Consider the following 13,145-nt stretch of genomic DNA (forward strand, 5'->3'; position numbering starts at 1 on the left):
GCTAAAAAAATGTAGTAAAAAAAGATAAACTAGTTCTAAGAAGTAATCAAAAGGGGTAAACTAGTTCCAAGAGGTTAGAAAATATGTTTGGTAGAATCTCCATGCTGCAAGAAACATTTTAAACCTCTAAAAAGTTCGAAGATATGCTTTATGGTATTCCTATTCTGCGAAAAACTTTTTAAAACTATAAATCCGTTGAGAAATAGTATACCAAAATAGGGTGCATAAAAATAATTTCCCTTCAATTTTCAAAGCGAGGAGATCTCTGTTCAAACTCAAATCATGTTGTGAGGACCTTTTAATGGATTGCAACCAGATTTTAGGATTAGAAGAGAAAATTTTCGAGATGATTTACATATATTTTGGAAAATAACATAATTCCTCTCCTAAATTTGTTGGCCAAATACTTGGGTCCACCAAACCCCTATGGAACCACTCTCGTGCTAACTTTAGGCCAAATATCCCTAACTTATGTCCTCGTCAACTTGGTAACACGTTAAGATCTAAAAAGAGAGACATGGTGAGGGTATGGACCTTTCTCCTCTGGTACTCATCTCATAAGTTCTACTGCTACTCCAACTCAATCAACGACATAAAATATAAAATTATATTATATATATATATATATTGAATTTAATATTTTATTGATAAAAAATAAATATACGGATATATCATGACAAACTAAAATTACAAGACACACAAATATCGATACCCGTATCAGTGTCTATGTAACACCAAACAGGGGGAAAATGGCTCTTTATTGAGATCCCAAAAAATGGATCCTAGATGTGAGGTCCATGGTGACTCTGGTTGTTCGGATGGTTGTCCCGTTCGCAGACCATGATTTCAATGTAGACTTATTTTTATTTTTTCCTTCTCTTTCTCTATTTTTTAACGGATAGAAATGGAACTCATGATGTCACATTGTAACGGAGGCACTTTGACACACATGCCCGTACTCACAATTATGCCATGGATTGGGTATTACTGAAATTTCACAATAATGTTGTGGATTACAACAAGCCGATCTCAATTAGTTGGAAAAACGCTTTTATGAAGACGATGATGTCATCTATTTACTTGCACATGAACTTCGGTGGTTCTCTGACCCATCCAATACTATGAATTCATTTTGCAACAAACGGTGGAAGGGCATATATGGCTGCGCAGGATTATTGATGTTCAAAAACAGCCGACTTGGATGCGATTCTGCGATCGGAAAATGTGATTTATTCGATCTATGGCCATTTCATCACAATCTACCTGGATATAGATTTGATGGTTTCAACAACTCATTTGTGGAGGTGGAGGTGGAGGTGGTGAAGCAAGAGATCACAGTTAGGAGTGTGCTTACAAAGAGCTACCTCCCCCACGAGCATTGCTGAGGATGTGATAATCAAGCTCACCTTTATTAACCATCTCAGTTCCACCTCATAAACCCAAATAAGGCAACCTGTTTTCAGAAACCCGTCAGCTACTCTCTATAGCTACAATTGCCAGCCTGCCGGACCTCGAAGGCCCTCCGCAAAGAGAAGCTCTTTCACCAACAACTACGCGAGTCCACTCTGATTAGTTACAAAAAGTTTAAATGTGTTCCTCATCTGATCCATTTTTAACCTTTTCTATCCGGGTCTTTCTCTCAGTTCATGTGCTGTTGGATATGGGTGAAACCAATGGTTTAAAAAACGGATCGGTGACCCGGATCAAGCTTCCAAAAAATCGATTCGGATCGGTGAATCGGTCAGAATAAGCTTAAAAAAAATCCGAAAAAATTATTAAAATTCATTATAAATATTGTTTTTTAAGAATTCAATAAGAAATGAGGGTACTCCATTAAGAATTTTCATGTTTTTGAATGAATATGCAAATATTGATATGTTCTTTCCCTGCATGAACCGCCATTCAGCATTTAATTTACATCAGACAAAAAGATAAACATATAATTATCATGGAATAAGTATATCAACATACATGGACTGCAATAAAACATAAAATTAGTAACATACGATCTAAAAATAAAATGATAGACGACGTTGTTGTTCTTCTTGATCACGCTGGTGCCATTGATTGAATTCGTTTGACAATTCATTGATTCGATCTAAAAACGAATCATCGATATTAGCGGGCGTCTGACTATTCCCAAATCCCTGAGTGTTAGTGTTTTGTTGTGTTCCCAATCTAAACTTGTCCATCCTTCATGCTCACCTGCACTGTCGTGCTCATCCCTACACTGTTGCTGTTGGAACTCGATATGTGAATAATATGGCTGAGATAGGGTGGCCTCAGAATCATCATCTCTCTCATTTTCTCTTTGACCCCCTTCCCACTCTTCCTCATTAGGTGCAATATCACCGACATATTGTGGATTCATTGGCTGGCAGCTTCCTCTTTCATGCTGCTCATCACTTTCTTCAATATCTTCATCACCTATAGCCTCAAGGAACGCTCTCTTGTGCAACACTGGCTCCTCCTCTTCTACTACCCATTGGTCTGCTGTGTCTGTGACAAATATTGTGTCTAAGTCTATCGGCCCATAGTCTTTACGCTTCCTTCTTATTTGTCGCTCTCTGAGGTTTAAATTATAATGAACGTAGACTAGTTTATGAAGCTTCTCATAAGCGAGTCGATTCCTCCTAGTAGTGTGCAACCATTGGAACGTACTTCAGTTGCGCTCACAGCCAGTAGCAGAACATGTCTGAGAGAGCACCTTGATTGCTATCCTCTTTAGGTGAGGTGCATCAGTACCATATTTCTCCCACCATTCAGCTGGATTAAAATGTAAAAAGCATTGTAAGGCAAGAACAATTCATAAGATTAAATATATGAATGAACAAAATATTAGAGAGGGGATAATCTGGATCCATCATAATTCGAGAATTTCTGGCAAGTCTAGTTCCGAAGGATCCTATAACATCCCTATACATAGCAAGCTAAAACAAATATATTACGTTTTAGTGCATTATTCCTCACAAATATAACAACTCAATGAAGTTCTTACCCAAACATTAAATAATACCTCTTGTATTGCGGCTACTTGGTTTCGTTGGCTTCTCTCCAACCTTGCAATAATGTATCTGACCTCTTCCATAATCTTGTGGGGTTGTTCAGGTGTCAAATAGAAAAATTTTGGGTTGAAGTAGTAACCTAAAAAATATATAGGTAGAAAAATGTCATTTACAATTTCATAAAAAAATGATTTAAACTGAAACATTGTAATGATATAAATATATATTTACCAGCATAATAAATTGGACGTCCAAATTTGGTGTTCCACCTCTTTTCTATAATCTCGATCACTTTGCTAGCAAAATTACACTTCTCCCCAATAGCTGATTTCGCCCTCTCAATACCTTCATAAAGGATACCCATGGTAGCTTTCTTGTCAGCATCCACCATTCTTAACACCGTGACCAAAGGGGCAGTGGCCTCTACAACACTGGAACATCGAGACCAAAACAACCTATTTGAGATTATGTTGTCCACTTTTATACCGATACTGGACTTCGAGAGGCGGTCATTTAACCACTCTTCACAAGTAAACAATCTCTTTAATGCACCTTCAGATTCTCGAATGGAGTCCACAGCTAAGTAATCGGTTGCAAAGCGGGTTATGGCAGGCCTGATTATCTCTTTTTTCTTAGAGTGCTCTCTAAACAGAAATAAATTTTAGAGTGGTTGTATATAAATCTCGACACCAACCTTGCTTCATCTAGATTCTCCTTCACAATTTTGATCTCACCGATCTCCTCTAACATAAGATCGATGCTATGTGCAGCACACGGGGTCCATACTAGATGCTTCCTCTTATCCATCAACTTGCTACCCGCAGAAACACATGTACGCGCATTGTCCGTAATAAACTGGACTACATGCTTATCTCCCACCTCCTCCACTATCTGATCATATAGTCGTACGTAGAAGTTTGCATCCTTCTTCGTCCCTGATACGTCTTTGCTAGACAAAAAAGCTGTACCTTTTGGGGAATAGGCCAAGAAGTTTAAAAACTCCTTTTTGCTAACTTTATTCAACCAACCATCACTCATGAGAGTAATTCCTGTCCTTGGCCAACTCTGTTTATATTCTTCAATCCACTTTTTAACTTCCTCTACCTCTTCATCTAATATTGGCCCACTGAGTTCATATGCCGTCGGGGGTTTTACCCCGGGCCCGACTCTCTGGATTGCACTAATCATAGGTGGAAAATATGGGCTATTGGCTGCATCAAAGGGAATCCCTTTATCGTAGAACCATTTACCAACATATCTCCCTAACATGTTTCTTGTACCTTTAACCATGCGTTTTAGGGTCATCTGTTGTGACTTAGGCTTTGAGAGAAATGGGTCTTTACGACCATGACTTGCAATACTGGCACTCCTAGGTAACCTAGAAACAATTTCTTCAACAACTGATTTTCCTTGATACATATTGCCACCAACCCCTCCATACATATTTGAGCTGGGCCCGCCATACATGCTTGAGCTGGGCCCGCCATGCATATCTGAACTAGGCCCACCATGCATATCGGAGCTAGGCCCACCGTGCATGTCTGAGCTAGACCCACCAGACATTCTAAACCCACGCTCCCTCTGATATTGTTCATGTAAACTCAATCTTGTGGCCATGTCCAGCTCATTATTATATTGCTCTTCTAGGTCATTATTATATTGCTCTTCTGTATCATTCCTGCTTGATGGTGTATATAAACTAACTATCTCCTCATTCATCCTATATTTGGCAATTTTTTTACCTTTGTTAGCATTAAGAATTGCCACCATCTGTTTTTTTACATTACTAAAGACACTAGTACATACAGAAACTTCTCCCTTAACCCCTACCAAGTGTTGCTTGAACCTATGTACCCCACTATTTATCACTCTTTGACAGTAATTACAAATAATTTTATCTTTCTTGTTGGGATCAAGTCTGACCCCATGTTGCTATGCAGGGTCTTCTGCAGACCTTGACATGATTCAACTGTTTTAAGATGTAAAAAGTATAAAATTAACCTGACAGTTCAAAAAGAAAAATAATCACTATGTGTAGTGATAATATGTTGCGGTAGTTCATGTAGTCATATTCGTTGTTATTTGTTATTGCAAAATACCTTTTTTGACAATAATATTTTCGTACATATCAATTACAAACATTCAGAATAATATAATACAAAATGCAAACTCCAAACATGGCTACAACTCAATTACCAAGAACATACACTTTTTGCATTAAAAAATTAATAATAAAAACAATTCTTCAAAGAGCCAGCTAACATCAGTCATTCCAACTAAAAAATCCATGAACAATAGATAAAAAAAATACAGTTTTGTATTAAAAATATAATAACATGCATTTTTTTGCATAAATAATCCATCAACAGACAATTTTTTCAACAAAAACTTTAACAATAAAAATTTAAAATATGGTTTAATACCTCATGATAATTAAAACCTTGTCACGATTTTCACATCTTTTCGGAAAATCATCATTTTTCAAAAATCTCGATCATGGAAAAAAAAATAAAAAAAATTACAGCAAACTCAAACAACAAAAATTAAAAATTGGGTTTAATACATCATGATAATCAAAACTTTATCACGATTTTCACATCTTTTCGGAAAATCATCATTTTTCAAAAAATTCGATCATGGATAAAAAGAAATAAAAAAAAAAAAAGTACAGCAAATTTTCAAAAAATTCGATCATGGATTAAAAAAAAAATTTAACAAATTTTCAAAAAGTTCGATCATGGATTAAAAAAAAAAAATCACAAATTTTCAAAAAATTCGATCATGGAATACAAAAAAAATTCGATCATGGATTAAAAAAAAAAATCACAAATTTTCAAAAAATTCAATCATGGATTACAAAAAATTCGATCATGGATTACAAAAAATTCGATCATGGATTACAAAAAATTCGATCACGGATTACAAAAATTCGATCATAGATTACAAAAAATTCGATCATGGATTACATAAAATTCGATCATGGATTACATAAAATTCGATCATGGATTAAAAAAAAAAAAAAAAAACATAAAAAAACAAAAAATTTGATCGTGGATTACGAGAACCGAAAAAAACAATTCGATCATGGATTACAAAAAATTCAATCATGGGTTACAAAAAAAAAAAAAAACAAAAAATTCGATCATGGATTACAAGTAAAAAAAACAAACATTTCGATCATGGATTACAAAAAAGTCGATCATGGATTACATAAAATTCTATCATGGATTACAAAAAATTCGATCATGGATTACATAAAATTCGATCATGGATTACAAAAAAAAAAACAAAAAAAAACAAAAAATTCGATCGTGGATTACAAAAAAAGAAAAAAACAATTAGATCATGGATTACAAAAAATTCAATCATGGATTACAAAAAACTCTATCATGGGTTACATAAAAAACAAAAAACAAAAAATTCGATCATGGATTACAAAAAAAAAACAAACATTTCGATCATGGATTACAAAAAACTCTATCATGGGTTACAAAAATAAAAAATAAAAAATAAAATTCACTCATGGATTACAAAAAAAACAAACAAACATTTCGATCATGGATTACAAAAAATTCGATCATGGATTACAAAAAATTCTATCATGGGTTACAAAAAAAAAAAAAAAAAATTCCGTTCTTCAGAGAGCCGTTTTACATAAGCGCTTGTAACTCAAAAATCCACCTCTAAGTGAATAAATTACATCGAATTGAGTATATTTTCTGATAAACAACAATATAAGGAATCAAAACCCTAAATTTTTAACACATTATTCTAATATATCATGAAAACAAAATCAAAAGGCGGAAAAAAAAAAAAAAACAGCGGAATTTTGGTTCCGCAGACATCTCAGTGTTCATCTCAAATTTCATGCTGTAATTGACCAGATTACGTAAAATTGAAAATTTTAAATCATACTAGACACAATAAAGATTAAAAACCCTAATTATTGAACTCATTATGTTCAAAATATGCCGTGAAATAAATCAAATGGCGGAAAAAAAAAAAACCCAAACTTCTTACCTGATTTTGTGAACCGAAGCCTTCAATCTCCAAAAAACTCTGTTTTTCTCGACGATTATCACAAATTAGTAACAAAATGTTTTGATTCACAGCTTTACGATCAAAATGCCTACAAATTTTGAAAGATTCATGCTCTATTTGACATGAAACTTTCAGAAAAGGCGGAAACCCTAAATACCAAAATTTTCGTGATCCAAAGACACCAAATTTTTCAACCGTTTAATCCTTGAAAAAGCTGAATAAAGCTGTTTACAGCCTGCAAATTAGATCACATGCCAAAAAAAACAAAAAAAATGATCAAAAATGACAAATTTCAAAGAATCCCGTGAAGAACACTATGCAACCCGTGTTCTTCACGGACTCGCCGATTCCGCACAGTGACTCGGCGAGTCACTGTGCAGAATCGTCCGGTTCTCTCTAGAACCGGACGATTTCCGATTTTTTAGGCGATCCGGTCCCCTTTTCATGATTTTCGAGTCGAACCGGACGAGTCCGATTCGACTCGGCGTTTTTTAAAACACTGGGTGAAACCATTCAACTGGAGCGAGGAATGCGCCAGGGGACTACTTATCTGTCAAAACTACGGGGACAACACCATCTCAGTCTGGTCAGAAAGTTACCATGCCAGCCTTTTCCCCACTTGCTCTTATACTGTTTGGCTTTTCAAAAGTGTATGAGTGAATGGTCTTCGACAGGAACCCGGAGATCGAGAATACGGAGATTGTTCTATGGTACAATGCTAGGTTTCCCATCATGCTTACTGCCAGCAGAAGTTTTAGTCTGAAGCCCCTCAATTTCTTCCAAACCAATCCCATATTGGGTAGCCCACAACTTTGACAAGGACCTTCCCACTTTTGCTGCAAGTTCTCCCTCTGCTTATAGAAGTTGAAGACTGCCCCACTTGTGCTTTCCTCCTCTGCTTAGAACCAGTGTGTATGTACAGGCCTCCTCAGCCCGGAACAACTAGGGCCTGAGCTACTGATTTTGGCCCAAGGTAGGGTCTCGGCCTGTAAACCTAGGCCGCATGTGAAGGCTGGTCCTAGGCTAGGGGTTTTGGACAGGCCTAGCCCATCTATGCCTTTCTTTTGTTTTTTATGAATTTAGACAAATAAATAATATCTACTAGCCGGGCCCCTTGATATAGTCTGGCTGGGCCTGGACTAGGTCCTTTAATACATTCGGGGCCAGGCAGCCCCAGTCCATTGCCACCCTCACATGCATGGGCACTTCCATCTGTGTAGCTCCCTGTACTTACAGATGATAATGGTAACATGTACATTCCTTCAAAAATTGTCAGCGCACATTTCTATAATTCACTAGTGGTAAATATCACCAATAATTATCCAGTGGCAGACAACATTACTAGTAATACTCACATCCAAGATTCAACAAAATTATCCGATCTTTATTTCCAAATCATTCACAAATATTCGCAAAGTTCTTTTGTGAGGGTTGGTGTTATGAAATGTCTTTAGTTTCTATATCATTCAGAAATTTACCTTGGTTCTGAGTTTGTTGATGTTATGACTGGAGGATATATGGTGTCAGTGTTTGAATCGCAGCTTGCTTAAATGATCAATTCCTTGGAAACGAGAAGAAATACTTCCCACCCAATGAATAATAGCTAAAAAAAAAAAATTTACAACTAAAGAATCCACGCAATTTTAAGTCATTCCCTTTTGGTAGTTATTATAATTAAAGGAAATTAAAAGGGAAAAACAAAAAACAAATACTTGTCAAATATTTTGAAGTGCCATTTATCTTTTTCTTATCTACTTTGCTATATCTACGAAGAAAAACTTATTTTTTCTGCAGTTCTGTTATTTGAAAATGATCAAGGGTAAGAGACAACTGAAAGAGCATCTATCATAGACCATTTTTAATCAAAATTCTTGGGTGTGCGAGTGACACACCATCCCCCTCCCCCCAAAGGCTGGGGGGCCCAGGTGCAGCATAAGACTCATCAGTGTCTACCGCTACCTTATACATTGTGGGAAGGTTGGTCGGATGGTTGGTGCATGGGAGGCATCCTAATGACATTAATGTGTGCAAGCAACATGAGCGCCCCCACTTACGGATGCTATACAATGCCTAGGGAAACAAACTCTGTAGTTCCACATTATCAGTAAGGATGAAAAGAACTATGTCAGTTAATTCCAATGTCAGGTCCTTGAAACTACAGGGAATGGGGCAAGCACTGAGCCCCAAGTGTGAAGCTTTAACAACTAATTAGCTTTTAGAATGCCCGATATCCTTGCAGAGATGCAAAATTTCAGGCCTGCCTGCCAACCCATGAGGTCCTTACAGAGGGAAGAATGGGTGGCAAAGATCACATAGTTCCCTTTCACTTTCCTTAGTTATAAACACCAGTACGGGGCTGACATGTGCCATACAGAATTCAGTCGATCCATTTCTTTTCCTCCTTGTGGATGGAATAGCACTCTGAGAAATTAACTTTCGCGAGGCCCACTTCCCAGGTACTTCAACACCCCATAAGCAACTGTCCCACCCACAAATACGACAACAGTCGGCGTGAATGAAGGATACACATACTTCACAAAAAACGCATCCAATTCTTCGGGTAAGAAACCTGCAAATGAAGAACTCACGTTTTTGTAGAATGCTTTGATAGCTCATTTTAGCTTTTACTACACATACTTCACAAAAGATGACGTATCTGCAAATGGAATGCCTGAGTTCAAATAAATAGTCTCAATAAATCATCTCAAAATTTTGCTTATGAAAAAACATGAAAAACTGTCTTGCTAGATAATCTAGAAAAAATGCTAAATGGAAATGAGATAAACAAGAAGAAAAATGGAACTGAGTGACCGCCAGATGTTTTCTAATAATTCTTGAATTTCTTTATCCTACAAGGGCCAGTCCTTACACTAGATGATTTGCCATCTTGAGTACATCACTCATAAACTTGACATACCATACTTGGAGGCGCTTGACTTATCCTTCCAAAAGTCGATATGCTGAACATTCTAATAGATTCCAAACGCTAATACAACACATCCATGACACTTCAGGCACGGCCATTGGTGTTGTCAACCACGTCCGTTATAACTCTTTAATCCAAAGAAGCATGAAAAGGGAAGCAAGAAAAAGGTGCCTCCTATTTTTTTTCTTTTTTCGAGGAGAGGGGTCAGGCAAGAAAGTTCTCATAGGGTAAGAAGTAATCTATTATCATCCATAATGTAAAGTCCGAAAGCACATATGATGAAAGACTGCTTAAATGGAGGCAATAATACTAGCAGCAAATACCTAGCGAAAAGTGAGAATAACTCATAATACAAAACCTCCAAACTTGATGTAACAAATCAGCATCATGGAATCAACTAGTCCTAATTGTCGCACCATAAGGCACTTCCTCCCATCTGCCCCCTCCATTCCCCTTGAAGAAAATGAACCTACCTTGGAATATAGAAGCTCGCATGTGATAATCACAATACTAAATTCTTCCAGAATGTTTTAGAAGAACCTAGAATCTCTAAGTTTGTCGGGGTCCGGGACAACAAATAACCACTGGAGGTCCACATAAGTCACCATAAACGAACTTCCAAGTCCAGAAGATATCAGGAGGTTTCAAGAAATATCAGGACTGTTGAAACAGGAAATCTAAACCATCCATGCAGAGGATTACTCAGAATCATTAACGTTGTAAATTACCTTTTCCATGATGTGGAGCACTCTTCAAGGATTCCAACTAGCAAGTGTCAATCTCAGAAATTCAGAGTAAAAAAATATTCATTAACTTAGGAATTTAGGAAATATGGCTAAGATGCAAATAAAATCTGAAGCAAACAATTCAAAAATAAAATATATGCTATGAAACTGTGAGTGAGAAAAGACAATAACAATGTATGATACAATGGCAACTATGTTCGCCTTGCCAATCAAAATTCATCCTCAATTTTTCTCTGTAATCTGTATATTGATAATCTACCGGAAAAAACTTGAAATCGGTAAAATGTTTTTCTTTATTTTTATTGATGAAAGGGGTACAATTTATGCTACTTATAGTGCATCTCTCTTGACACAAATAAATTAAGATCATAGATCGACTTAAAAAGAGACGAAAGAGTTCAAACCCCCTGATCAAGGGAAAGGAGCTTGTTGCAACTTTGAAATTCGTTGAGGTTCAGCTATAAAGAATGCCATTTGGTTTAAGATAATATCTGAAAATATTGCAGATATTCCATTTCTTGAACCTGAATGTAAAAGTTCAAAAGCAATCGTTCTGAAATTAAAAGACACTCTCACTGGCTGCTCCACTCTATCTAAGAGATATTTTGGTTCAAAGGGCAAAAAAAATTAAGGAATTGAAATTCACAATGTGAAGACAAAGGAGAAAGAAAGGGCAGCAGAATGAGAATTACCAGATACAAAATGGGGCAAAAGAGAGAAGGGGAAGAGTTATGGTACCTGATGCTGCGAGACCGATGCCTTCGAGGAAGATGAGAGCGCCGAGGCCGAGCCACGCCAGGAGAAAGGCAGCCTCTTCCATCTTCGGAGGTTGTTGTTGCTGCTGTTCAGGGGACAATGGAGAAGAAAATGAGGAGGGGAGGGGATCTCTTCTACGAACCACAGGCTCTTCCCTCTCCTTCTTACCACGCCCCGAACCCTTATTCCTACTATTCTTCGTCTTCGACAACGGTGATGATCCACCACCAAAACCGCCACCGCTGCCGCCTTCAGTCCTCTTTACTGTTGTTGTAAGTGGTGATGGTAGCAGTGGCGGTGGCGGTGGCGGTGGCGGTGGTGGTGCTTCCTCCTCCTCCGCCGCTCTCACTGCTATCCTTCTCTTCCTGCCGTCCGAATGCATAATGTGAAAGCAGTGGCGGTGGCGGAATCCCACCACCCACCGTGGCGGCGCAAAGCCACCTGCATGAAGTGCCATCATGTGATCCATGATAACTACGGCATCGTTTGCAACCGCTTTCTTCTGCTTGCTTGTTTGGTCCTCTGCCTAGTAGCCTTATCTTGAATGTGATATTGTTACATGTTCACAGTTTTGTAGGAATTAAATCGAATTTCAAGCTTTAGACAAAATAAGTTATCTCAAATTTTTTAGATAAACAGATTATCTCAGAAATGTTTGAGAGAAAAATTGAGATAATTTTTTAGATAAGTAGACTGTCTCAAAAATTTTAGAAAGAAAAACTATATTCAATTACAATTTTAGAGAGAAACCTTATCAAAATTTTTAGACAGAGAAACTAGTTTAAATATTTTTGAGAAATAAACCATCCCAAATTTTTAGAATTTTAGAGAGAAACAAACTATTAAAAATAGAAACTATCTCAAGCTTTTTAAAAAAGGATACTACATCAAATTTTAAGTTTTAAATAAAGAAACTACCTCAAATTTTCCATAGAGAAACTATATCAATTTTTCAATTTTTAGAGAGATAATATCTCAAAATTTAAAATTGACACAAGGTATTTTAGTACTAAAAAATTAATTTCTTACTTTTTGAAGTGGATGCAGAAACAAATAGTATTAGAGTTAATGATATGGTTTTAAAAAAAAAAATTATAGTCCATAAGGGTTTACACAATTTTCCCTAAATTTTTGTTTTATATATTTATAGATAGAAAAAATAAATAAAAACTAGTTGGGTCAAACCGGGTGTTGAACCTAGGCCTAACCCAGCCTGCCACTAAGCCTAGATTTACTCTAAATTTCATGGGAGGAATATTGGTTGTTTGAGCAAGATCAGGCCTGGCTAGGAAGCCCAGCCCATTGTCACCTATATCACTATAGAGCATCCTTCTATTGCACCTTATTGTAAAAGGAAGTTTTTATAACATTGCAACCTTATACTCGGTAAAAGTTAGGTAGAAAAGAGTGTTTTAAAGTTGGAAAACATTTTATTTGATCATCTCAACCTCAAGATGCATAGATATAAAGATAAGAAAGAAATTTAAACCTTAAAAATAGTATATTTTGTAACAAGTTATCTAAGCATCTATTTTCAAAAGTTTTAAGTGTTTATAGATCCGTTCAGTCTGTATTATCTTTTTAATTTTTAATTTTATAATTAAGGTTGAATATAGATTTTGAAGTCATGGTAAGGTTTTCAACACCAAAATATCTTCCGAGTGAATTTTG

The 13,145-nt window shown here is 36.4% G+C and overlaps 2 protein-coding genes across 4 annotated transcripts; both read right to left on the minus strand.

Annotated features, from left to right (window-relative positions):
• Positions 1-1,813: 1,813 nt before the first annotated feature.
• On the minus strand, positions 1,814-9,532 carry LOC148780018 (uncharacterized). Of its 2 annotated transcripts, none has more exons than XM_088850471.1 (3): positions 3,237-9,532; positions 3,017-3,144; positions 1,814-2,766 (listed from the first exon to the last, which is right to left on the minus strand). In XM_088850471.1, the coding sequence occupies exons 1-3, from the start codon at positions 3,394-3,396 to the stop codon at positions 2,725-2,727; spliced, it is 330 nt and encodes a 109-aa protein (XP_088706597.1). In that variant the 5' UTR covers positions 3,397-9,532; the 3' UTR covers positions 1,814-2,724. Both variants share the same exon structure in this region; 1 of them encodes a protein (XP_088706597.1).
• On the minus strand, positions 9,122-11,990 carry LPA2 (low psii accumulation2). 2 transcript variants are annotated; one of them, XM_006844752.4, is made up of 2 exons: positions 11,457-11,990; positions 9,122-9,615 (listed from the first exon to the last, which is right to left on the minus strand). In XM_006844752.4, the coding sequence occupies exons 1-2, from the start codon at positions 11,941-11,943 to the stop codon at positions 9,476-9,478; spliced, it is 627 nt and encodes a 208-aa protein (XP_006844815.2). In that variant the 5' UTR covers positions 11,944-11,990; the 3' UTR covers positions 9,122-9,475. The 2 variants fall into 2 exon arrangements, with proteins under 2 accessions (XP_006844815.2, XP_088706598.1); XM_088850472.1 differs by lacking the exon at positions 9,122-9,615 and adding an exon at positions 9,845-10,737.
• Positions 11,991-13,145: the final 1,155 nt, after the last annotated feature.

Source organism: Amborella trichopoda, chromosome 10 (assembly GCF_054954075.1).
Source record: "Amborella trichopoda isolate Santa Cruz 75 chromosome 10, AtrichopodaSantaCruz75HAP2 v2.0, whole genome shotgun sequence".
Lineage (NCBI taxonomy): Eukaryota > Viridiplantae > Streptophyta > Magnoliopsida > Amborellales > Amborellaceae > Amborella > Amborella trichopoda.